This window comes from Chlorocebus sabaeus, chromosome 18 (assembly GCF_047675955.1).
Source record: "Chlorocebus sabaeus isolate Y175 chromosome 18, mChlSab1.0.hap1, whole genome shotgun sequence".
NCBI lineage: Eukaryota > Metazoa > Chordata > Mammalia > Primates > Cercopithecidae > Chlorocebus > Chlorocebus sabaeus.
Genome location: NC_132921.1, coordinates 69,736,591 through 69,764,413, shown reverse-complemented (window position 1 = coordinate 69,764,413; position 27,823 = coordinate 69,736,591). Strand labels below are relative to the sequence as shown.

Here is a 27,823-nt window from a genome sequence, read left to right as displayed (position 1 = left end):
TCCATTTCACGTTCCTCATCGTGGAAGATGACCTTGACAGAGGTCACTATTACATCGTTATTCTTTCATAATGCTCACATTTAGACCATCCTTGATGGATAAGAACATTTTTGAGGGTTTATGATGTTCAAAAAAGGGAATCTCACAACCTTCCTATAGAGTTTGTCAACTGAGACATGCTTTCAAAGAGGCAGTTACAAAACCCCTTTGGAAAAAGAAGTAAACGGTGTGTGTTATGTACATAAATACATATCCGGGTGGAAAAACAAGTCAACAAAACAAGTAAACATTTCAATGAACAGGAAAGTTTCGGGCTGATTGGGACATGCAGACTTGTAGCACAGCATCCAGGGCGACCCTCCCTCTTGCCCTCTGTACCCCACACATGTTAGGGTTAGATTCTGGGTTCACAAGGATGCTCTGTGCCACGACCTTTTTCTTATTTTCAGCAGCTACATGCAGTTTTGCACATACCCAAGAACTTCAAACGAATTTCTAGGCAATTACATTTCCACTGAAATGTATAATGTGAGCAGGTCTTTCATTTATTTATTTTTTCATTTTGCCTCTGCTTTCAGACAACTGCAGCAATCCCTCAATCAGAAGTGAAGGGTGAGGTTTAATGACTTCATGTATAATTTAGTTTTCTGCAAAATGCTTCTTCACTTTCTGTTTTGCATAAGCTTAGGAAAGTATGGCAGTGTATCAGATCTACAAGGACACCAAAGATTTATATACATTTCGGCTCTACCTTTTTATCCTACAACTTCCTTCATTGGAATTGTGCACTCAGGTTAAATTAGCTGCTGTAAAAATATTAGAAAAGTTAAGCTGCAGAAACAACAGATGCTTTAATATTTTGCATTGCTCCCCAAATAAAAACTTTAAAGCAACTTTGCCCACTGTATAGATATTATTTTTACAAAGATGCCAGGCATGTCTTTCTCATTAGATCCATTTGAGATCAATTTAGGTAGTTTCTTAGGTGATATATGAGTAGGTATGGAGAAATAGCTATGTGGGGTTGGCCAAAAAGGAGCTAAAGAAACAGTGTGTGCCACCCATTCACAATCTGGAAATGAAATAATATTATAGATTGAGAAACCAAAATCCTACTTTGTGGATATGCTTATGTTTTTCCATAGTTAATTTTCTTCTTCTAGCCCACTTCTCTCTCTACTCATGTGTACTTACAGATGCACACAACATATTGGCTTTTCCATTTAAACCATTGCTATCTCAAGCCTTTAAAAGCACCTCACTGTGTTAGTAACAGAAAATGTTTTTAAAGTATATCTCTCCTAGTAGCATAGCTATGATAATCAATGGAATACCTTCCAGTTGACCATGCCATGAGAATGTGAAACACACAGAAACACACAGGCACAGAAAACAAGCTTTAGAAAAATCTTGCTGGTTTTCAAGCTTTATTTCTAGTCTTTAAGATTTTTAATTAGATTATAGAAGTTTATATAACTGTAATATTAACTTTTGGAAGTGTGTTTATTTCTATATATCAACCATTGACCTAGAATTTCAATATCTTTTCTCCACTGCTCCTTTATGTGATCACACATATTTCACTTATTGCAAAACAGTATTACAACATTTAAACGCAAAAGAAAAATACACTTTGCTCTCCTTTGGCTGCCTTCTGCAGTGCCTCTCCAGTGCTAACTCCAGCAAATTTGTGCTCAAGTCTCACTTTCAACACTAGGTAAGTCTGACTTCAACTACTCAAAGTTATACAAACAACACAAATAAAAGTAAGCCACTTTACATGATGAAAATCCTAACATCAATATCGTATAGTTGCACCATCAATAAGCTCAATTTCCAACATTTCTACTGTTTCTTTGTATCTTGGAAAAAAATAAAAATAAAAAAGATTACACTTTTGGAGGACTTTGGGAGGCCAAGATGGGTGGATTACTTGAGGCCAGGAGTTCAAGACCAGCCTGGCCAACATGGTGAAACCCCATCTCTACTAAAAAATACAAAAATTAGCCAAGCATGGTGGCATGCACCTGTAGTCCCAGCTACTCAGGAGGCTGAGGCAGGAGAATCAATTGAACCCGGGCAGGGGAGGTTGCAGAGAAACTCCGTGTCACTGAACTCCAGCCTGGGCAACAGAGTGAGACTGTCTCAAAAAAAAAAAAAAAAAAAAAAAAAAAAGAAAAAAAAATTACAGTTTTGGCAAATCTCTACAAATCATCCTTTTTTTCTGTCATTCACAATTAGGAGAAAGTTGTCAGGCTACATTCTGGTATCTAAGGTACACAGAAGACCTGCTCCAACCTGTCCTCCGCCTCTTCAGGTCTCACAGACCCAAAGTCTCACAGGTCTCACAGACCCAAAGCATAGGGAAGATGAGGATGGATATTGTATTTTTTTTGTTGTTGTTGTAAAATGGCATGAGCCCCAAAGTCAGCTGCCCTGGGGTTCAGACTGCAGTACCTCTCATGAGCGTGGTGACATGGATATGAGACGGAGCTCTCTAACGATTAGTTTCCTCATGTCTGCTGGGAGGAGGGCTGTCCTGACCCTTAAATGAGATCACACATGGAAGTGAGTAGCTCCGTGCCCAGCCCATAGATGATGGTCAATAACATCAACTGCTGTTAGGATAAAAATGTTGATTTCTCTTCCCACTACCATGAGGAAGTCCACTACCTGGCACTAAACATTTTCAAAACCAAGAAATTATGATCAGTTGTTAAACTTAAGCATTACTGGTCTGCGTTGACCTATCATACGACAATCCTTTAAAGAGCTGCTTGTCCAAAACGGGCAGTGTGGAGACCAAATCAAAGAACTGAAGTCCTCCTACTAAGAGAAGATGCAGTCCAGTTGTAACACTGATGAAACAGGCAGTAAACAGGACAGAGAGTAGTAAATAGAGTCTAAATCACGCTGCAGGGACTCCAACATGCTGTGAAAGTTTGGAGAAAGGAGAAATCCATGAGGGATGGAAGGGTTGGGTGGGAAGACTTCAAAGAGGAGGCAGGATTTGAGCTGGTCCTAGTGGAACGAACCTAAAGGACTTGGAAAGGTAGAGAACAGAAATGGGTTCCAAGCAGAGGCAAGTGATGCCTGCAACAAAGACAGTGGCGGGGAAATGAAGGAACACGTGGACATGACCCAAGCGAGAGGTTTTTACCACAGAGCAAGGAGATACAAGAGAGGTAGGATGGAGCTCACTAATAAGGGGTCATAGACACTCAGGGCTTTAGGTACTGTGAGTTTCTAAGCACAGGGAAGTGAATAATATTTCAGTGTGACTCAGGAAATCAAAGCCTGGTGGTATAATGACTGAATTGATCAGAGACACTGGCAGTGATCCAAGAATGAAGGGACCCAGTTCTAGAACACAGTGAAAATATCTGTTGATATCTTGATGCATACACAAAGATGTATACACAAAACGTCATTCTCACAACAGTCCTATGAAATAGACACAAATCCCTTTTCTCAAGGAGGAGCTAGAGGTTTTGAGAGGTTCAGTAGAAGGAAAAGTAAACTGCAGTTTACTATAGCAGAGTGTGCCCTATGTCAGGCAGCACAAGAAAATGGCCAGGAAAAGGCTTAAGATTTTCAGACTTTCTGACCTCATTCAGGCCTCAAACAGCAGAACAATCTATTTACCTACCTATAAAGCTCCAAACACAAAGAGTTTCCTGGAACCACTGAAGTCTTTTTTTTTTTTTTTTCTTTTAGACAGAATCTTACAGTATTGCCCAGGCTGGAGGGTAGTGGTGCAATCATAGCTTACTGCGGCCTCAAACTCCCAGGCTCAAGCGATCCTCCCGCCTCAGCCTCCGAGTAGCTGGGACAGCAGGTGCACACCACCATGCCCAGCTAATTTTTTAATTTTTTTTTTTTTGAAACGGGGTCTCACTATGTTGCCCAGGTTAGTCTCAAACTCTTGGGCCCAAGTGATTCCCCAGCCTTGGCCTCCCAAAGTGCTAAAATTACAGGTATGAGCTACCACACCTGGCCCCATTGAAATCTACCTTTCCATTTTTAGCCTCCTTACAAATCAAATGGACAGAACTGAAAGAGGGATGCTTTGATTTTTATGATCCGTTTAATAACAATTTCAAAATCAAGCACTAATTTTTTATGCATTTTCTTACAGCATCAACCAGTTGCAGGTTGCAGAAGAAACATGTTTCCTACAGTGACTGCAGGCTGAAGGATAATCACATATGTCTCATAAATTAAGGGGAAACCCTGCTAGTAATCCTTCAACATGCGATGCTGGAATGGTGTCCGATGTCACTCAAAATCCCAGTGAGTTCTTCCTTGATTAACTATGTATGCAAGCTCTTGACAAGGACATTGGAGGGATGTTTCCCGAGGACAGAGAGCTGTGACCCTTATCCACTCTGGCTCAAAGTTTTGAACTTTGCTTAACAGAGTTCGGGTACTTACGGTGGTGCAAAGGGCTGTGTCCCTAAGGCTCTGCATGTCTAACAGTATTTCTGAGGGTCCTTGTGGGAAGAGTTTTAGGTCTAATAATTTAACAAATGCTTAGGTGGATGCCATTCTGAAAAACGGCCTTCCAAAAGCAATGCCAGCACAGCTCAGGCACTGATTAAATGGTTCTGACATAATTGCCAGTTCAGAAGAATCATGACAGCCACTACTCAAACAATTCTAGAGTGAAAACTACTGAAAAGAGTCACATGGGAAAAGCACTGGAAAAGCAATTATGAAGAATCATTTATTTATTTTATGGGAACACTGATGTCAAATATTGGCAGATTTTTAAAAAAGCATTAAAATTATCTGACCAATGCAGTAGTCATAGCTAGAACTCAAACACATAAATTTAAAAATTTTATTTAGTGAAAAATAGATCAAATTCCATGTTCTGCAGCCTATTTGAGGTTCTTTAACATGGTTAAGAGGTCAACATTAATGAGACCTGTGCCAAAATATAAACAAGAAGTCTAACATGGAACTTGGATATCAAGACCCTAAACGAAGCATAAACCGCTGAAAACTCCATACAAGATTTAGTCCCCACCAACAAAGCACGGAACAGGACGACAGTGAGCAATTCTGGTGAGCTTAATGCTCCATCTACTGGGAGAAGTACCAGCGCTACCTGGTGCTCCTGAGCACAGTGACAACGGTTTCAAGCACACTGGAGTAGGTCAGTTGCCTCCCCATTGCAGAGGAGCTGGGGACTGAAATGAAAATGTTACTGGACCGCATGCTGACAGTCAGAACTCATGTTTAGAGGAATTTCCAAAGGGCAGAGGAAAATGGGCAAACCATATGGGGCTTCTGAGCAAACTGCTTTTCCATCAGTTCTGAACTGTTTGGCAAGTTCCATTTCTCTTCCTTTCTGTTCATCAGACTTACAGGACGAGTTGTATTGTTTCTAAATGCTGTCAGTCTTGAATTGCAAATATAACTCATAAAAGACCCATATGTACCAATGATTCCTACTGTACTGCTGAATCCCCACAACCTCTGATGCCTGAGAATATGTTTTTACTGGGAGGATCTTGTTTAAAAATTAGAGCTTTTAGACAAAGCTCTGAAGGTTCAGCAGTGGAATGAAAACAAGAAGGAGCAGGAGCTGTGGAGGAAGATGCATGCACCTGGCTGAAGTCTAGGCTTTGGGGGCAGTGACAAAAGAGAAGATGAATAACTGATCAGAGGGTATGGAACATATAATCCCATCTTTCAGAACCACTGCAATTCATAGAAGGAAAGTGAGCCAGTAGTCAGAGGCTCAAGTAAAGATCAAGACTAGAGAGATCCACGGAATCAAGGTAAATTAGAGATGCTCACTCCATTTTACATGAACTTCCTATACAGGGAAGAAAAAGTAGGGTGGGGGAGAAGCCTAAGAACAAATGGAAGAAACATATCGTACAAAATAAGGTGATAGAAATGCATTCAAATCTATCATGAATCACAATAAACTAAAAATGTACTAAGTGGTAAAACGGTAGAATTTAAAGGTAAAAGCTGTGAGGTTTGATCGAAATAATAAAATCTAGCTATATGTTATGCATAAGAGACACCACTAAAATAGAGGGGTTGAAGATATATTCTAGAAAAAATACTAATTGGAAGGAAACTGGCAAAGTTATACTGAAATTAGACAAAATAAACTGTAAAGAAAAACATTACTAAAGATAATTCTATCACTGCTTAATGATAAAATGTTCAATTCACTTAAAAAGATAGCAATTCTAAACTTGTATTTTCCTAATAACTTAGCTTCAAAATATATTACCTCTTTCAACCCACTTCTTGTAGTAACTGATAGAGTAAATAGACAGAAATTAAGTACACAGAAAATTTGAACAAAAGCTTGATCTAAAAAATGTATAAAATACCGTGCTCAACATTGTTTTTAAGAATACATAAAATATTTAAGAAAACTGACTATGTTAAGGCTCTAACTAGTATTCACAAATTGCAATGAATGTTCTATGATTGTATATAATGCAATCAAGTTGGAAATCATTAATAGAAAGATAAATTTTTTAATCTTTTTAAGATAAAAAGATAAATTTTATCTTTTTTAGATAAAAGTTTTAGATAAAATTTAGTTCTCATACTAAAACATATGCTCATAAACTCACAATCTTCTAAGTAATTCATGGGTCAAATAAATCATAATAAAAACTAAAAAATGTTTAACAGTCAATGATAATAGAAATACTATCTGTCAAAACTTATTGGATGCAGGACAACGGTTACTTAGAGGAAAAATCAATACTCTCAAATCAATGTTTATATTAGAAAAAAAGATGGCAAGTTAATGTGTTTAGCACCTCATTTAAAAATAAGAAAAGAATAAACTCAAAGAAAGTAGAAGGAAATTAATAAAGAACAGTAATAAAAGAAATGTTTAAAAATGTAATATTAAAGATCAACAAAGACAAAAGTTATTTCTTTTTCTTTTCTTTTCTTTTTTTTTTTTTTGAGGTGGAGTTTTGCTTTGTCACCCAGGCTTGGAGTGCAGTGGCGTGATCTTGGCTCACTGCAACCTCCACCTTCCAGGTTCAAGTGATTCTCCTGCCTCAGCCTCCTGAGCAGCTGGGATTACAGGTGCCCGCCACCACGCCCAGCTAATTTTTTGTATTTTCAGTAAAGACAGGGTTTCACCATGTTAGCCAGGATGGTCTCAATCTCCTGACCTCAGGTGATCCACCTGCCTCAGCCTCCCCAAGTGCTGGGATTACAAGTGTGAGCCACTGCGCTCGGCTGACAAAAGTTATTTCTTTGAAAAGATTAATAAAACTGACAAACCTCTGGCAGGAATGCTAAAGGAAAAAAGAAGGCATAAACTATATAATGATGAAAAAGGGATAAAGAAACATGAGTAAAAACAAATTTAAAAGATAAAAATATATTAAGAAATGTATGCCTCTAAATAAAAAAGATAAAATGTAGAAATTCATATGAAAATATTAACTATCAAAATTAACTCAAGAAAAATGAGAAATCTGTAACAGTCCTATTAACTATTGAAAAAAATTAGTAATCTAAAATTTTAGCATGAGGAAAATGCCAGATATAGCCAGTTTTACAGGTCACTTTTAAACACTTAAGGGAAAGATAATTTTAAGAGAATAAAAAAACTACAGAATGTGATTCCATTCATTTAAAAAAGCAGATATTAATTCTAAAATCTAAATTAACTCTAACATTAATTCTAAAATCTAAAATTAATTCTAAAATCTACAACAATATGAAAATATAATAAGGATAATTAACAGATTAGACTCACTTATGAACATGAATGAAAAATGATTAGTTAACAGCACTCAGCAATGTTTAATATATATCATGACCAAGTTAGGTTTATCCCAAGGATGAAGGGTTGGCTTTTTGGTATATAATGATAATGTTAATTATATAAATTACATATCTGTTATATTAACTTGCTATGTTAACACACCAAAGAAGATAAATCAAATAATTATTTTGTATCTCAAAAAATGCTAAAAAGTATCCTATCAAATACAGTATCTATTCACGGCAAATAATATAAACAAACCAGGAATTAAAGGGAATTTCCTTAACCTAATCATAACTGATAACCAATTAAGGGTACTTGTCAACCAAAGTTTTTAAAACATTTCATGTAACATATATATTGTGAAATGATTACCACAATCAAGTTAGTTAACACATCTTATAATCTAGTTACTTTTGTGTGTGTGATGAGAACATTTAAGATCTACTTAAGTCTCAGCAAATTTCAAGTATATAATACAGTATAATTACTATAGTCACCATGCGGTACCATGCTGTATATTAGTTTCCCAGAACGTCTACATCTAATAACTAAAGTTTGTACCTTTTGACCAACATCTCCATTTCCTCTAACCCTCCACCCCCTGGCAATCATTGTTATATTCTGTTTCTACGACTTTTTTAGATTCCACATGTAACTAAAACCATAGTGTTTATCTTTCTCTGCCTTATTTCCTTTTGCATAATGTCCTCAAGGTTCACTCATGTTGTTGCAAATGGCAAGGTAGACTTCTTTTTTGGTGGCTGAATAATATTCCACTGCATATATGCACCATAATTTCTTTATCCATTTACCTATTGATAAACATTTAGGTTGATTCCACCTCTTGGTTATTGTGAATAATGCTGTAATGAGTATTGGAGTCCAGATGTCTCTTTAAGATGATTCTATTTTTAACCTTCTGTGGAACCTCCATCCTGTTTTCCATAATGGTGGTAAAAAATTACATTCTCACCAACAATGCACAAGGTTTCCTTTTCCGCTACATCCTTGCCAACACTTAGGTTGATTTGTCATTCTAACAGGTGTGAGGTGATATCTCACTGTGGTTTTGATTTGCATTTCCTTGATGCTTAGTGATGTTGACCACCTTTTATTATACCTATTGACCATTTGTATATCTTCCTTGGAAAAATGTATGTATCAGGTTATATGCTCATTTTTAAGGATTTTTTTTTGCTATTGAGTTGTATGAATTTCTTATATATCTTGGATATTAACCCTCTTATCAGATATATGGTCTTCAAATATATTCTCTCATTCTTTAGGTTGCTTTTTCTCTTTGTTGATTGTTTTCCTTTGCTGTGCAGAAGTTTTGTACTTTGATATAAATCTACTTGCTACTTTTGGTTTTGCTGCTTGTGTCTTTGGTTTCATATCCAAAAAGTCATTGACTGCTTTGTAGTGGGTCCTAAAAAAGCAAGCAACCAACCAACCAAAGAAAAACATATGGCTAAGACCAATGTCGGGGGTATTTCTCTAGGTGTTCTTCTAACAGTTTTATTGTTTCAGGTCTCATGTTTAAGTCTTTGAACAATTTCAAGTTAAGTTGTGTGAGTATAAGAGAGGAATCCAATTTCATTCTTTTGCATGTGCATATCTAGTTTCTCCAACACCATTTATTGAAGAGATTATCCTTTCCCCATCATGTATTCTTTGCACTCTTGTAAAATATTAGTTGATCATATATGCATGAGTTTATTTCTGGGCTCTTAATTCTGTTCCATTGGTCTCTGTGTCTGTTTTTATGCTAGGATCATACTCATCTGATTACTGTAGCTTGCAATCAAGTTTGAAATCCGGGAGTGTAATGCCTATAGTTTTATTCTTTCTTAAGATTGCTTTGGCTATTTGGGGTCCTTTGTGGTTCCACATAAATTTTAGAATTTTTTTTCCTATTTGTTAAAAAATGCCATTGGAATTTCGATGGAGATTTCACTGAATTTATTGGTCAGTTTGGGTAATATGCGCATTTTAACAATATTAAGTCTTCCAATCCATGAACATGCGATATCTTTCCACTTATGTGTATCTTCAATTTCTTTTGTAAATGTCTTCTAGTTTCCAGTGTTTAGATCTTTCACCTCCATGGTTAAATTTATTCTAAGTATTTTTATTCTTTTTGATGCTATTATAAATATGATTTTTCCTCTTACTTCATTTTAACATAGTTTGTGTAGAGAAGTGAAACTGATTTTTGCATGTTTATTTTGTAATACTGATTATTAGTTCTAACAGTTTTTGGTGGAGTCTCTGAGGTACTTCTATATATAAGATCATGTTACATATAAACAGAGACGATTTTGCTTCTTCCTTTCCAATTTGGATGCCTTTAATGTCTTGTTCTTGCCTAACTGCTCTGGCTTGGACTTCCAGTACTGTACTATGTTGAATAGAACTGGTGAGAGTGGGCACCTTTGTCTTGTTAGAAGAAAAGCCTTCAGCTTTTCATTGTTGAGTATGTTAGCTGGAAACCTTTCATATATGACCTTTCATATACGCTGAGGTATATTCCTTCCATACACAAATTTGTTGAGAGTTTTTATCATGAAAGGATGTTGAATTTTGAGAAATGCCTTTTCTACATATATTGATATAATTTATATGCTTCATTCTGTTAATGTGCAGTATCATATTTATTGGTTTGCATATGTTGAACCATCCTTGCACCCCAGGGATAAATCCCATTTGATTATGGTGTGTGATCCTTCTAATGTGCTGTTGAATTTGACTTGCTAGTGTTTTGTGGGTAATTTTTGGATGTATGTTCACTGAGGATATTGGTTAATCCTTTTTTCTTACAGGGTCCTTATCTGGCTTTTTTGTTCAGGGTAATACTGGCCTTGTAAAATGAGTTTGGAAGTGTTTTGTCATCTTCAGCTTTTTTGGAAGCATTTGAGAAATACTAGCCTTAATTCTTCTTTAAATGTTTGGTGGAATTCACCAGTAAAACCATCTGGACATGAACTTTTCTTTGTGGGAGATTTTTGATTAGTGATTGAATCTCCTTGTTATTGCTATATTTGAGTTTTCTATTTCTTCATTAATAAGTTGTACATTTCTAGGAACTTATCCAGTTCTTCTAGGCTACCCAATTAGTTGGCATACTTCAATCTTATCAAACCAAAAGATGTATAGGATTTATAAAGAAGATTTTGAAGCTTTACTGAAAAACATTAAAGAAGATCCAAACAAATAGAGGCGTAAATCATATTCATGGATAGGAACACCTAATACTGCCAAGAAGACAATTCTTCCAAGATTTATAAATGCATCCCATGAAATTTCAAACAAAATTATACAGAGTGTTTCCTAAAGCTGACTGTCTGAATTGTCCACGTTTCCCATGGACTAGGTGATTCTAAAATTATGGAATCACAAATACTGAGAATTAACAACATGTTTCTATAGAAGAAAGGCAAGGTAGGCAATAAAAGAGCTTATACACATAAGCAGGAGACAAATAATACTCCAGTAGATAAAGATGCAAAGGATATGAACAATTCACAAAAGAAAATTTTCACATGGTCAGTAAACATATGAAGACACGTATAGCTTCAAATGGAACAATAAGGAAATAATCTTTTTTCACTCATCAAATTGGCAAAGATTTTTTAAAAGGTTAATAGCCATTTTAGTGAGGAACTGAAGTAACCATTCTTACAGAGTGCTGATGCGAATGTGAGCTGATGCAACCTTCATGAAAACAGGTTGTCAAAACAGGAGTATGTAATGAATCTTAAGCATTTTATATACTTGAACTAGTAATTTCATCTCTTGAAATATAGCTTTAGAAAGCAATGGAGGTAAATCTAAAGAGTTATTTATAGCAGCGTTCATGGCAAAGATAAAGGAAACATTTGGGACATAATATTAAGTGTAAAATATGAAACTTTTTATATTAAGATTGTAATGTCTTAAAATATTAGACAGAAAATTATTGAAAATTGCTAGTGAGTTGTAGGTGATTTTTTTTTTATGCTTTCTTTAAAATTTCCAAATTTCTTTAAAAATTATCTTTTCCTCTTAAAAGTAAACAACAAAATTGGGCCTGGAAAGCTTTAAAAACAAATTAAGTACTCCATACTCTTACAACTGTTTTTCATCATTAAAATAGAGGAAAAAAAATAAAAGCAACCATTCTCTTTAGGCAGATAAATTATGTTAATTGGATTTATAGTATATTCTCTTCATATTTCAAGAAGTAAGCTTAAAATACACTTAGTAATCAGCCAAGTAAAATATTTTGGCCATAAAATTGGCAAGGAGCTCACATGTATAATTACCTAAAGCACATAAATACAATACATATAAAAACATACGCTGCGTATTTATAATTAACACTGAATACATTACAATTATTCAGTATCTCATATAATTTCCCTGAAGTAAACAAATAAAAGGTTTTCCATATCTCCCTAAAGGGTGATAATAGAAGATAAAGGGAGTGAAGAAGTTTTTAAAATCTATAGCACAATGAAAAATATGGGTGAATTCTTTTTTTGTTTTATTTTGAGACAGTTTTGCTCTGTTGCCTAGGCTGGAGTGCAGTGGCGTGATCTTGGCTCACTGCAGTCTCTGCCTCCTGGGTTTAAGCAATTCTCCTGCCTCAGCCTCCCTAGTAGCTGGGACTACAGGTGCCTGCCATCACATCTGGCTAATTTTGCTATTTTTAGTAGAGATGGGGTTTCACCATATTGGCCAGGCTGGTCTCGAACTCCTGACTTTGTGATCTGCCCACCTTGGCCTCCCAAAGTGCTGGGATTAGAGGCATAAGCCACCATGCCCTGCCAATTTTATTATATTTCAATGATGGACATAAAAGTACTTTATTTCAGAAGAGACAACAGAAGAAATTGGAAAAGTCAGCATGTCCTCTTTCTTTTTCATGACATGACAGGTCAAAAATATGGGCTCTAATTCAATATTACTATGTTATGAATGATACATGTGACAATAATACTAATTTACACATGGTAAAATGTGAAACATTATTAAGTAATTCCAACCATTTAGTCCATATATTTCCTTATCATTCATGATTCTTTTTTGTTCTTTTTTTTTTTTTGAGCAGTAGCAAGGTTTATTGTGAAGAGCGAAAGAACAAAGCTTCCACAGCGTGGAAGGGGACCCAGGCGGGGTTGCCCTTGATTCTTAAGAACTGGGTGAGTAGGGATTAGAGACATCACGGAATCATAACCACATTTCAGACATTGTGAGAACTTGATACAAACGTGTGCTAATACTATGACCTTATCATCTCAATGCAGACTTCCCAGCGTTTTGGAGATGGGGTAGAGGTTAGAAGTGAGAATGGGAGGAGGCTGAAATGAGGGGGCAGAGAGGAAGACAAGATAGGAAGGGCACATTGGGATAGAAACCACTTCATTCAGAAACTTGGAATAAAATCAGAACCAGCCACAGAGAACCAGAGAAGCGCCTGTGGCTCATACGTGACGGTCGTGTCCCCACACAGATCTCCAACAGCCAGTTAGTGTCGCCCACTGAAAAACATTCCATTCATGAGAATATGCCCATCAAACTGGAAATCCAGCATCTCTAAGGAGACCGTACTACTGCTAATATCATAGATATTTTGTGAGTAGTTGCTGTCACAACTGATAGAAGTTGCTTCATAGAAGTTCTGTGATTTTCTCAATGTTTCAGTGTTAGAGAGTTCGCAGAGAGGAACCATGACCCACATTTGCCTTCTGATTCCTAATCCACTGTCCTTTCTACAACACAGCACTGTTCTTTGGAAAAAAAAAAATTGACTTTTCAACTGGTTATTTTTTGCATCATTTAATAAAAGTGTAAGGTGTTATCTTGGCTCTGCCATGAGGTTAATAAGATTGTCCGTTATTTTATATCATTCCATTGAAAAAAGATTCATCAACTTCTAGAAAAGATTTTTTAGAAAACCTTGGGCTTTCAAACACAACTCAGGTTGACAAACTTGTCTTCTTCTCTTCTCCCTTCTTCCTGTTGCAGGGTTGGTTGGCAGCCACGTAATCATCTAGGAGAGCAGCACATGGAATCTACGGCTCTCGAGAGCTGTAGCTTGATTTTAGCCTAGAACTGGTCAAGCCAGATGAGCCAGGCTGGCGGATATCGTCAGAATGATTTTCCTGCATTCCTCAGACAATGAGAAGCTAGAGCAGGGAGGAGCAATGTTGCAGTGACCTCATGTCACAGAGCTGAGACCCTGAGTGAGATTAATGGACAGCATCTGCTGCTGCTGAGCTGCTGAAACGCACTAGAGTTGGCGCTGCCAACGGGGCCCCAGGCTAGATGGGTCCTCTGCCAAAGGACAAACCGCTGTTCAAAGCAAACACAACAGCGGAGAGGAAAACGAACATTCCTGCCATGAAATCACAAGTCATATCAATAAAACACAAGGTTAATTTCCATAGGGTCTCCATGGAGTTTCGTACGGAAGTAATGTGCTTCGGTAGAAAGAACATAGGCTTTGTGTTGCTGTAGCCTGCCTGCTACTCTAGACAGGACAGCCTGGGGTGAGTTACTTAAATTCTGACTCATTTTCTCATCTGGAAAATGGGTTTGATAGTAATGTAACAGCATTGTGGTTAGAAATACACATCACTGTGTGTGCTGTGTGTGTAGGTGTGTACTTTTTTTTTTTCTTTTGAGATGGAGTCTTGCTCTGTCGCCAGACTGGAGTACAGTGGCACGATCTCAGATCTCTGCTCACTGCAACCTCTGCCTCCTTGGTTCAAGTGATTCCCCTGCCTCAGCCTCCCAAGTCGCTGGGACTACAGGCACCCGCCACCAAGCCCAGCTAATTTTTTGCATTTTAGTAGAGATGGGGTCTCACCATGTTGGCCAGGATGGTCTTGATCTCCTGACCTCGTGATCCACCCACCTTGGTCTCCCAAAGTGCTGGGATTACAGGAGTGAGCCACCGTACCTGGCCCGGTGTGTGTTCTTTGTACAGTGCTGATATAGTAGGTGTTAGACATGGGCAGGTACTCTCAACATCATGAAAATTCTAGAAGCCAAGAAAGACTTATGGGAAGTCCAGCCCTCAAAGCCCTACTCGCCTCTGAAATGCCTTTATGAGCTGTGAAACTGTCTATGATGATATAGAGTTTCTTTGTTGGAATAGTCATGTTCCATGACACGCAATAGTCATGTTATGAAAGCACTGGAGTCTCACGTAAATAATTCTACATTGCTTCTATTAGGGGTTGGTAAGAGATAGCTTCTCCTCCTTTCGCACATTCAGCCCAGCACAGAACACTGCTGTGATCAGATGTGCGGGATTTTTCCACACCAAGCAACTCTCCAGTGGACACTAACTCTGTGTCCTCTCATTCGCTTCCATTCTGACACTTTCTACCTGGAGTCAGATCCCATAGGCTGGGGGCTCAGTCCCACAAAATGCCGCCCCCGCTTCAGATGCCAGTCCCCGGTAGTAGGCTGTCTTCTACACTATCAATCAGGGTTCCCACGACATCCTCCTTAGGTTTAATTTATTCGCTAGAGCAGCTCACAGAACTCAGGGAACACACATTTACTGGTCCATTATAAAGGATATTATAAAGGAAACAGGCAAGCAACCAGATGAACAGGTGCGTAGGCCTGGGTATGGGGCCAGGACGCCGAGCTTCCATGCCCTCTGTGGATGTGCCACCACCCAGCACCCCCGTGTATATATTCAGCAGCCCAGAAGCTCACCACAGCTTGTTGTTGAAGAGTTTTTAGAGAGTGTGATCTCTAGCTGCCTCTACCCTGCTTCGCTGGAGGTTGGTGTGTGGGGCTGAAAAACTTCCAGCTCTCCAATCATTAGGTTTTTCTGGAGACCCACCCCATCCTGAGGCTAGCTGAGGGCTCCACTCTAAGTCATCATTAGCATAAAGTTAGATTTTAGTAAAAGATGCTCTCATCACTCATAAAATCCCAAGGGTTTTAAGAGCTCAGTGTCAGGAACCAGAGACAAAGACCAAATATATTTCATGTCTGCACCAAGGTTAAAAAAGAAATGTAAAGCAAACATGTATTAAAAATGTCTATCCTCAGCTGGGAGTGGTGGCTCACACCTGTAATCCCAGCACTTTGGCAGCCCTAGGCAGGTGGATCACCTGAGGTCAGGAGTTCAAGACCAGTCTGGACAACATGGGGAAACCCTATCTCTACTAAACCTAAAAAAATTAGCCCGGTGTGGCGGTGCATGCCTGTAGTCCCAGCTACTCAGGAGGCTGAGGGGGGAGAATCTCTTGTACCTGGCAGATGGAGGTTACAGTGAACCCAGACTGTAGCACTGCATTCCATCCTGGGCAGCAGAGTGAGACTCTATCTTGAAGAAAAAAAAAGTCTATCCTCAAATTTTTAAACACAGGCTGGCTTTCAATAACTAAAGTGACCAAATAGAATATATCTACGCTTTCCATTTTTAGGTGATCAGCATTGATCAGGTTCAAGTCGGTCAGTACAGTTTTTCTGACTGGACACCGCTAGCCCACTTGATCCTATATGACGATTTGTAACATCCTGAGCTTGTATTTTTTAATTGTTCTATATCCATCTCTAGCATTTCCCCAGGCACAGGTGTATGTGTTTAAATATGCAGAAATCAATTCATCAAATATGAATTACAAAGTGTAATTACATAGAAATCAATTCAGCACATATTCAGTATTGTTTGTCAAATACGTACTGAATAAATCAATTAATATATTGCCTACTGTATTATCAGTTAATATACTGCCTACTGTATTATCAGTTAATATATTGCTTACTATATTATTCAAACACAGAGCTGTGAGACTGTGGGGGAAATGGTTGCTTCTCGTTGGGATCAGGGACAGCTTGGGGGGCAGTCACATTTGAGCTGTGTCTGAATGGATATGGCAAGTGAAGGAGGAGCTGAAGTCACGCCAGGCAGAGGCCACAACCTGCAGCATGAGCCCTGGAGGCCTGGAGAATGGCAAGGTGGTGAGGACATGAGCAGAAGCAGAGCAAAGCCTGCATGGTGGTAAGCACCTGCATTACAATGAAAGCCTGAAACCCAGGGTGAGGTCGTGGCACAGAGGGCTGAACATGCTATGCTGAGGTTCTTATTTTTGGAAAGAATCCATGGCATAGTCTTGAGCATCAGTCAAACATGATAACATCTACGTCTTACAAAGAAAATTGGTTGCAGAGTCCAGAACAGATTTGAATGGGAAAAACTAGGTAGGGAGATAAGTCAGGGGACTCTTCCAATGGCACAGACAAGTGATCAGGGCAGGCCCTAGGGCAGGGAAGAGAGGGGAGCCACTGAAAATGGGGAGGAGAGAGAGCAGTTGGGACTTGAGCCTGCTGGTATGGAGAGGAGGGAGAGGCAGGGGCAATGGCAACCATGAAAAATCTACTTTGACCATGTTAGTGGGTGATGACAGCATCAAACTAATCAAAAGTAGGACCAGTACCAGACACACATAAGGTCCGCAGATGATGGCACACAAGCACGTTCACTATCCCTTCTGGGCCAGGTCCTCCGAGAAGGCACTTGTGGCTAATGGCATCTGACACTAAAAGCATGTTAACAAGTGGGAAAATTGCTTAACTTCTTTCAGGTTAAAGAAAATTCTAATAACCAGCTTCAAAATGGAAACCAGACAGTTACCTAGAAGTGCTTCACACAAATTGGAAAATGTCGACTGCCATGAATGATCATCAGTGGGAGCATGGAGAGTTGTAGGAAATAACAATTTTTAATCTAATGTTCTGAAGTTTGAGCCTGTATATGATGTCATCAGAGGCAAGGGCAAAAGAAAACTGCATAAAAAATTAGCTAACATGAAAGAGGCCCCGAAAGCGGCACACTGAGTGGAGCAGACAACACATAAAACTCACTCTTCTGTTAGTACTTTAGAAAAAAATAAACCAAATATTCATGTCAAAACCAACTCTATGGCATTTTAAAAAAATATGCAGAAACTTTCACCCACGAAGAATGTACCCATACACACATACACCTTACTTGCCCAAATAGCTTGAAGCCATCTCAAAATTTCAGAGAGAAGTGTTTATCATTTTCTTATGGACCTGGCTTACCAGCACCGTAATAATTAAAGGAAAAAAGAACGTCACAAATCAGTTGGCTGCTTCAGCCATCGGAGACGCAGCTGTGTGATTCTTAACGCATTTACGGTGCCTGCCAGTGCCTCCCCACCCCCAGCTCCCCATCCTTAGTCTTCAATGGTTTTGTTTTGTTTGTTTTGTATCCTGTGGGGCAGTAAACAACCTGCACTGATTGTGCCAATTGATTGACTCAGCTGGTCCCTTGGAAGACGAAGCAGGAACTGAAAAGCACATCTGAAAAGTGTGTGGGCTGGAGGTGAGGGAAGGGGCGCCTTCCCCTCTGGACTGCACACAGAATCTACAAACCAGCTGTGCACAGGCAATGTTCTGTCAGCTGAGTAACACAAAGTGCCTTTGATTCCACCTGCCCCTGCTTCTTTGTGCAAAAGCCAGCAAAGGGGCTGCTGTGCACCATTCTGAAAAGTCGTCTAGAAGTGTGTGCAATTATCCCTCTGCTGACCAACTCCCAACAAGGGGGAACCCAGGTGCCCAGGGTGCCCTTCTCTCGCACCCTGCTGCTAGGGCTGGTCTCCAACTTCCAGGGCTTGTCCTCCCCAACTCAAGGCCTTTCCCATGGAAGGGCGTCTGAAGGGAGGGAGTCAGAACTGCAGTCTCTGCAGAGAGCAGTGGCTTTCTGGGAGTGCTTTTGTAGGATATGCTGGTGCTATGGTTTGAATATGGTTTGCTTGTCCCCAACAAAACTCATGTTGAAATCTGGTCCCTGGTGTGGCAGTGCTGGGAGATGGGGCCCAGTGGGAGGTGTTTGGATCGGGGAGTAGATCCCTCATGAATGGGTTGGTGCCATCCTCATGCTCACGAGTGAATCATGCTCTGGCAAAACTGGCTTAGTTACCACAAGAGCAGGTTGTTATAGAGCAATTCCGGGTGAGGTGGTTCATGCCTGTAGCTCCAGTGCTTTGGGGGGCTGAGGTGGGAGGATCACTTGAGTCCAGGAGTTCAAGACCAGCCTCAGCAACATAGTGAGACCCTGTCTCTACAAAAAAATAAAAAAGTTAGCTGGGCTTGGTGGTGCGTGCCCATAGTCCCAGCTACTCAGGAGGCTGAGTGGGAGGATTTCTTGAGCTGAGGAGGTCAAGGCTGTAGCAGGCTATGATTATACTACTATACTCCAGCCTGGGCAACAGAGTGAGACCCTGTCTCCTAAAAAAAAAACAAACAAAAAAAGCAATTCTCCTCCTGTTTGGTCCTCTCTCACTGCACATGTCCACTTCCTCTTTGACTTGGCACATGGCCCTCACTAGGGCAGGGTCATGCTTCTCTCCTTTCCAGCTTGCAGAACCTTTTTTCTTTACAAATGACCCAGTCTCAGGTATTCTGTTGTAGCAACATTAAACAGACAAGAACAGCTGGCTTCACGGAGGTAGGCGGCAAGTAAATCAGAGTGAGATTTGGGGCTAGATATGGTGGCTCATGCCTGTAATCCCAACACTTTGGGAGGCTGAGATGGGCAGATCACCCGGAGGTCAGAAGTTAGAGACCAGCCTGGCCAACACGGTGAAAAACTCTACTAAAAATACAACATTAGCCGGGTGTGGTGGCATGTGCCTGTAGCTTCAGCTACTTGGGAAGTTGAGTTGGGAAAATCGCTTGAACCCAGGAGGCGGAGGTTGCAGTGAACTGAGATGGCACCACTGCACTCCAGCCTGGGCCACAGAGCAAGACTCAGTCTCAAAAAAAAAAAAAAAAAAAAAAAAAAAAAAAGCAAGATTTTAGAGGGCAGGTGAGACATTTTAATAATAACTTTTTCTTAAGTTGCCACAGCTTTGTCAAATATAGACAAAGCCAGCAAATAAAACACTGAGCTTGCATTTGACAAAGTCAGCTGTTTTACTTAGAAAATGGGGGAAGGATACGAGGTGGGGGGATATACAACTCATGTGTTTAAAAAAGACCTAAAGGGAGCTACAAGGAGACAGACGTGTTTAAAGAAAATACAGGTTGCTCAGAAAACTTCACAGGTTGCACCTAATTCTGAAGACTCTGGCATAACGTTTTCAATTCCCCAGTTGAAACAGAGCTAAAAAACAATCTTCACATTCAACTACAAAATTAATCACCAGTGATTGTGACCACGAGAGAGGCATAATATAAGAAAAGTATGTGGGGCCGAGCACAGTGGCTTATGCCTGTAATCCTAGCATTTTAGGAGGCTGAGGCAGGCAGATTACTTGAGGTCAGGAGTTTGAGACCAGCCTGGCTAACATGGCGAAAAACCACCTCTACTAAAAATACAAAAATTAGCCGGGCATGGTCATGCGAGCCTGTAGTCCCAGCTTTCAGGAGGCTGAGGCTTGAGTATCGCTTTAGTCCAGAGGTAGAGGTTGCAGTAAGCTGAGATTGTGCAACTGCACTCCAGTCTGGGTGACAGAGCAAGACACTGTCTCAAAAACAAAACAAAACAAACAAACAAAAAAGTAGGTAGCATAAAGATAATGCTTTTCTAAATCTATTTAGATACATACACGCACAAACACACTTTTTTTTTTTTTGAAGAATAGGATGGAAAGAGTTACTTTGGCCTTTGATACATTTCAGCTCTAGTAATTGGAAACAATTTTTTGCGCCCCAGAGTGACATTATTAGCTAATAAAATACCATCTGCGTTTTTCAGGACATCCTCTCTGGAAGTAGCCTTCAATTGACATCCTTTCTTTATCTTAATTTTACAGTTATAGCAAAACATATTCTTGCAGAACAGCTTGGCTGTTTTCCTACTTAGGGTTGTCTTTCTGCCTGGATCTCCAAAGGGACTTAGAATCAGTTCAAAAATTGAGGCATAAAAAAAAAATCGAGCCATCAAAGGTCCTTTGGGGACTACAGAGGGGGAGGAACTGACTCCCCACTCGCACAGGATCACAACGTTGGACCTGACATGGTATCAAGCCACTTACAAGGGGTGCAGCACACCCCTGTCTAGGGCTGGGTGTGAGGGTTCAGGGCAGAGCTGCAGTCATGGCAAATGTCCCTGTTCAACTCCAGCTGAGAAAGGCCCAGAAGTCTGCGTGGGGCAGGGTGGCTGAGTCTGACCTGTCTATCTCCCGTGAGTGAAGCGCGCTCTCTTCTACTTTTCTGGGAAGCCCATAGGTTTCCCCCAGGGCCTTAGCACAGACGCCCTTTGCTGGTCAGAGGAACCAGGTAGCTATTCTCTCACAGCAACACAAACAAGCTTGCCCCTTCCGCTCCGCCTTCCTCCGGAGGAGAAAGACCACTCTCTGTTGACAATGTGCCATTTTCTGTTCAATTCATCATGTTTACTTCTTTATTGTGATTCATGTCTGAGTTTCTTTTGAATCAAATGATTGCATCTCCCTGGTGAGAGGTGCCATATGACTATCTAGTTAGAACGAAATCAAATAGAAAATCTGCACTGAGCTCCGCTCCATCTCATCCCCACCGCATGGTCTGCTCTTGTTTGGACACACTTCTGTCAGCTGCTTGATCAGTAATGAATCCTTCTGTGTTTAGGCCAATTTTGAGACACCACTGTCTTGAAAACAATAAAGAAGAATTGGTTGAAACCTGTTCAGCAGAGAGAACATCACTACTTCAAAAATATTTTACAACGTAAATGACTGGCATTTCCTGATATACACAGATTGAAGAAGACCAGAAAGGCTGATGTGACGATTACACAGTCACAGCAACTACCAGAGCCATTCTTTAGATTTATCCCCAAAGACGCTTCAGTACTGAAGTAATTCACTGCTTCAACAAGTCTTGAAGTCAAGCATTCCACAGGATTTTTGAATACCAGGAACTTTTAAAGAAAACACACATTCCCTTTCTCCTTCACTTTTTTGGGGTACTACCTTTTAAGCAATTGCCTGTATGCCTCATACAAATAATATTTTAAAACTGAGCTGTTCAGACTAAATGCTCTCCATCCAAGTATACGAATGAGACTCGGGCTATTTGTCTTTCTTCTCTTTTACTGCTTCTACAATGATGTCCAGACCTCTCAGTGTGACACAGGACGTGCTTTTGGTGATGGGAGCCCTGACCACCCTCATCCACAGAGCAGCCCTCCTGGGACTCAGGCATATAGCTCTCCTGCCATTTCCCCAGAGAACCCCATTCTCCTGCTTTTGGGTCTACCTGGACTGCTACCCTCTTTCACCTTCTCCTGGTCAACTCCCACTCATCTTCCAGGAGAGAAGTCATCCTTGCTCTTGGCTGTCTCAGGTGACCCCGCTGGCCTTCAGAGTATGCCTGCGCATCTCTCTTAGAGGGTGCAGGGTTTGACTGGACAAACTGCAGTCATTACCCAGCTGCCTTTTCCTGCCCTGTCAGCCTCCCCGTCAGGCACAGGGAGGAGCAGCTCTCCTGTGTATCCCTGGTGCCACGTGCAGCGTATGATTGGTAAAACTGAACTCTTCCCCAAATCCTACCTTGCCGAAGACACCAATGCAGCAACCAATAACTTGTCAGGAGGATTATGCAGTCTAGAGTTATAGTATTCCTCAGGACTCTCCAACTTACATAGGGAAATACTATTACAGCAATAATACATGACAGCATATATTTTTAAAAATTTATTTTCGCAGTTCTTAAACTCTTAATCCATACAGTCTAGTCTATCTGTTTGTAAGTTACTTGTTAACGGGAATTTCTGATGATATATGGTACATGGTAAGAAAATTATCCAGCCCTGGAGATGAAGCAGAAGTCTAACCCCTGTCCTAACATGTGACTCACTCTGTCCTCAGACTGCTATGCACAAGAGATGAGAGTTTTACTGAAACCTCAGCATAACAAAGTTTCCCTATAAAGAACATGGTGTGAATGTCTGCTCTTGGATCTTATTATACGTTAGTATTTTTTTTCTTCTACTAGCTAACACTTCAAAGGAACACTTACTATATGCCAGATATAATTCTAGCACCTACATTAAAATGATTTACTCCTCACAACAACCTTTTGAGATTGAGACCATAATTATTTTATTTATAGATTTGGAAACTGAGGCCCAGAGAGGTTAGATGACTTGTCCAAGGTCACACAGCTAAGCAGCAGAGCTGGGTTTGAATGCAGGCAGTGTGGTGCCAGAGCCTGTGTTCCAAACCACAGCCTCTCGGTATCTGTTGGGTGGGATGGCCTCTCTGAGCAGCACAGAGACTCCCACTACACCAGTTAGCACTCAACACTCTTGCCTCCGGACATGTGTTAATGAAAACGATGCAGACTTTACAGCATGACGGAAAGAGGTCTGTTTTGTTAGAGGTCTTAACACTAAATGAATTTCAAAAAAATAACTGTTTAAGGATTTTCCAGATTCTCATGAGAGTAACACCTCCCTGGGGTTATAGAAAGTGGGACATACGAGGACCTGCAGTCTGGGACCTTCCACTCCACCACCAGTTCCCAGAAGCCTGGTGGTGCCTCCATCAAGACCAGTTCCTGGAAGCCTGGTGGTGCCTCCATCAAGACCAGTTCCCAGAAGCCTGGCGGTGCCTCCATCAAGACCAGTTCCCAGAAGCCTGGCAGTGCCTCCATCAAGACCAGAGCATGTCATTCCATGACACACGCTTCTTAGGGGCGTCCCCTTCTCCCTGCAGCCATGGCACAGGCACACCTGCCCACCATCACCACTCCTCACTTCCCTGTCATCTGCCCTACTAGACGACAACATCAGCATCCCTCTAGGAGGGCGGCACGAGGGGCACAGCACTCAGTGACAGGATTATTCCTAACAGAACTGCTCGTTTCATACTCCTCCCAATAGTTCCTTCCCATTTGTTCCTGATTTCATCTCTAGTATATGCGTTTTGTTCATTATTTCCTTTCCTTCTTTTTTCTTAAATTAAAAATGCTTTAGGGTTTAAAAGTATTCACTTTTTAGCCGTCTTCTCTGATCACAGAACAGCTAAAATGAGAAAAAGTGTTCTGCAAAGTAGTTAATGAATACAACACTTTATTTTGGCAACTAAATTAGTTGTCAGTCATACTATGGTTAAAATTAGTATGCAGTATTTCAGTTTATACTTATAAATCATATTTATTCAGAAGATCTGAATGGGAAACATTTTCTACATATTTTAAATATGCACTGTCTATAGCATGTTATAGGAAGTAGGTATTTTTAAACAGTTCATGAAAAATTGGGCTCAGGTTATTTCATGAATTGTTATTTGAGCCTAAAACTAATCTCTTTGACATTAACATCTTTAATAAACATTTCAGCAATATCTGCAGCATTCAGAATATGGGATAGAACTTAGACATCATCCCTATTCATTAGGCTTATATTTTCTCAATAACCTAATTTTGTCTTTCATACGATATTAAGCTTTTGGAAGTCTTACTCTTAATCCTATTAATTCCTAAGCTAGACTTTAAAAGTGCATGAGGAAATATGCAAAGGCAGTCAATTTCACTGAATTTACACACTGAATTGCTAAAGATGAATCTAGGAATTTCAGGGTTGCTAAAATGCAGAACTTCAACCAAAAATATTTTTTGGACATCAGCGAAACTCTGGGGCATGGTCTGGATGGGATTCTTCGGCTTCACAGCCTTCTGAACTGAGGTCAGTGGCAATACACCAGGACGCACACGTTAGCAGGGCAAAGTGTGCCTATGTCTGCTTTGGACCAAAGCCTTATTCCTAAAAGAAGTGTAGCACTGGCTCAGCCAACAGTGGCACCATATGTTGCTTTGACTGCTGCAATGAATCTTTGATGATCAAGCTTGGAAAGAGAGCTAAACTCAAGACAATGCAGTAGCTGGGGCATAAAATGAAGTGATGTGAGTGTGCCCACAAGAAGAGAAGAAACAGAGTTTGAAACTCAGACTATCCAGGTGGTAGAAACAGATTTCAAAAATACTCTCATTCCAGACAAGATGTCTCCCAACTCTGAGCTAGTTAGGTGAATATGAGACCAGAACCACATTCTAAGGTTTACAAAAATCATCTGTCTACATAATCCTATTTTCACTCTGAGTAAGCATGCTACTTTATCTTCATCAATGACTGCGGACTGATTTTAATAACATAAAAAAGCAATCCAACTTTCCTGTCCTGCTTCCTGTGTCCCACACCACCCACTCAAGGGATGGCATGCTTCTTTGAATTAGACTTCTTCGATCAATTAATTCTCTTCAGTTCTTGAATGACCTTCCAACAGAATTAACTAATGGCATAGGGTGTGAAAGGGGTAAGCCCTATATTTTATATATTCGGAGAATATCATTGTTCCCAGAAATGTCCCTGACAGCTGCCCACACAAGAGCCCAAGACAGTGGCATGCTCTCTGGGCTGGCTGGACAGTAATAGCTGTCACTGCCATGACAATAGCCAGTCCCTGTACTGCTGTCTGATCTCCACCACATGACATTGCTGGTTGGTCTATAATTGCTTTAAGTGGACAGTTTCTTCCTGAGATAATGACTACAAAATCATTAGGATTTAATATCATAATTACAGGAAAAGTCAAGGAAGGTGATCAAGAATGGGGAGGGAGACATGAACTAAAACTTAATTCTGACAGAGGGAAGAAGAAAAAAAGAGAAAAAAAACAGGAAGGGCGGGGGGAAGAGACCCTGGTAAATTTGTTTTCATTGTATATTTGTGCAGAATAAGGTAAAAGGCAAAGCATTCTTCCTTTTTCCATGTAATGCATGTGAACTTGGTAATAAGTTTTACTATCAGATGAAAGTGGATCCATGGATAAAATACAGTCGGCCTCGATATCCTAGGGTTCTGCATCTGCATATTCAATCAAATGCGGATTGAAAAGAATATATATAATATCCTTGGGATGCAAAACCCATGGATCTGGAGGACTGGCTTTTTGGATTCTCAGGTTCCACAGGGCTCACTCCGGGACTTGGACATATGCTGGGGTCCTGGAACCAATCCCCTAGAATACCGAGGGACAACCGTACTTCATCTCTTTCTGGCATTTCTCAGGGCTGGAGAGTTCCTTTGGCTTTCTGATTGAGTTGGGAGCATAGTATCTGGCATGGAGTCCAAGAAGGAAGGGGAAAGCCCTGGCACAGAGCTGGTGCTCACCTCGTATTCCTCCTTGAAGCCGTAGCCCTCGGCACACTTCATCTGTGTGATGTGCTGAAGGAGGTCTGCCACCCGGATGGCGGGGTGGAGCTGCCCGGTCTGATAGGGCACGTCGGCCGGCTCCCGCTTCTTGTAAGTATGGGACTGCACCAAGCTGCTGGTATCGCTGGCCATCGTGTGGGTTTCATCTAGGAAAAGAAGGCCAGGGAGAAAATGAGGGAGAGCCAGGGAGCTATGTCGGCATCACTGAGAATGCTAAGAAGCTGGCTCCTGGCATCCCCTCACCTAGGGCTGTAAAATTCCCTATGATGGCTCAGCAAAAAAGAAAAGTTAAATGTTTAGAAATTTAAATGGGGTTGGCAATACTCATAGGAATGCGCAGAAATCTTTCTTTTACAAAGCAGTCCAAACGATATATTGCTTTCACAAAGCTAATTGAGAAGAGCCCTTTAGCCTTCCAGTGCTAAAGTTTGTTAAAGTTTCAACCTGAAACTTCATCAAGACCTGGTGCAAAACCAGTCTTGTATTCTTTGAAACGTTAGTTCAGTAGTTCGTATGATGACATAAATAAACTCTGCACAAATGTTCTGTGAGCAAAATAAAAGTGCACAAAATGGTGTGGCTTATAAAGCTAGCAATGGAAATGTGGACTTAATACATGAAATCAAAGAAGAGTGGAAAAATAAAAGGGAACCTGGTGGGGATAACGTTTTGATGAATCACTTTGCATGCTCTGGTATCAGAAAGCTTGACAAAATGTTGTGGACCAACACATCACACATGGAATGTTCTACAAAGGCAAACATGCAGGCCAGCACAGAGCAGCACCAGCTGGCTTCGTCAGAATCTACCAGTAAGACACACATTCCCACTCCCTCCACAACTCTTCCATGGGGCGAATCGGGGAACTTACCATTTATTGGCACTTTTAAGAAGATACATATCAGGAGAAAAAAGGAGGAGAAAAAGGAAACAGGGCATAAGCAATAGTACTGCGTGCATAATTACAGGTAGTTTTTATTTTATGCTTTAACTTTCCAGTTAAGTTTTCTATTCAGAGGTGGTCAGAGGGCGAAGCCTCAATTCTTCCATCACGTTAGGATGGAAGCATTGAATTTAAGTACTCAATAACAAAAAGGAGGTTAAAATTAGCATCATAATTGCTTCTCATCCCCCATGAACCAAGTAATGTCTAAATAAGTCTTATTTGTATTCAACACAATTTCTCATTTAAATTTCTTGAACAAGTCAACCAAATTGTACTATAAAATTAATGTCAAAATTTGGTCAAATAAGCCTAAAGAGGCTCTATTTTAATGGATGCCTACTAGAAAATTAGGTTAATGAACTGCAGAAATGGTACTTATTAAAAATGTCTTATGCAGGGAAATGCTATTAGATTAAGAATTCCATATTCTACAGGTTAACTCATTATAATGCTGAATCCCTTTAGCAGTTTTATGATTGAGGATGGGTGTTGTCAAAATATAATGCTAAAGTCACTTAAAATGAGAATGTTATATAAAACATATAAAAGATACATTCAAGTTTTAAAAATTACCAGATTGTATATCAATAGGGAATTCAGCTATAGTTATTCATATGTTATTTATTTTTTACTGAGAAGTTCAGCTCTGAAGAAAATTTAGTCCAAGGGTGCTTGATTAGCAGGGCCTGGTTTTGAAACCTCACTTCTATCTGCATCGCAAAGCACCTGGGGATGCATGGTATGAAAGGTGGTACACAAGTGTGTAGCTATGTTGCTGTTGCTGAAATGGCACCTGGATCACTACAACGTGGCTAAAGACACAAAGACAAAATAAAAAAGGGTGGTAAGTTGATTTTATGATTTTTGTTTCATTTGGATTTGCTTTGAAATTTAGCAATTCATATGTTCCCATTTTAATAGTCAC

At 40.0% G+C, this 27,823-nt stretch overlaps 1 protein-coding gene across 12 annotated transcripts in view; it reads right to left on the bottom strand.

The window, feature by feature from the left end:
• PTPRM (protein tyrosine phosphatase receptor type M) overlaps positions 1-27,823 on the bottom strand; it is an 834,581-nt gene that overhangs the window by 130,015 nt on the left and 676,743 nt on the right. For all 12 annotated transcript variants that reach the window (XM_007974623.3, XM_073006465.1, XM_073006464.1 and 9 more), the window contains one exon: positions 25,911-26,098. In XM_007974623.3, coding sequence (XP_007972814.1) covers positions 25,911-26,098 — 188 coding nt within the window. The remainder of the gene's footprint in view (positions 1-25,910; positions 26,099-27,823) is intronic.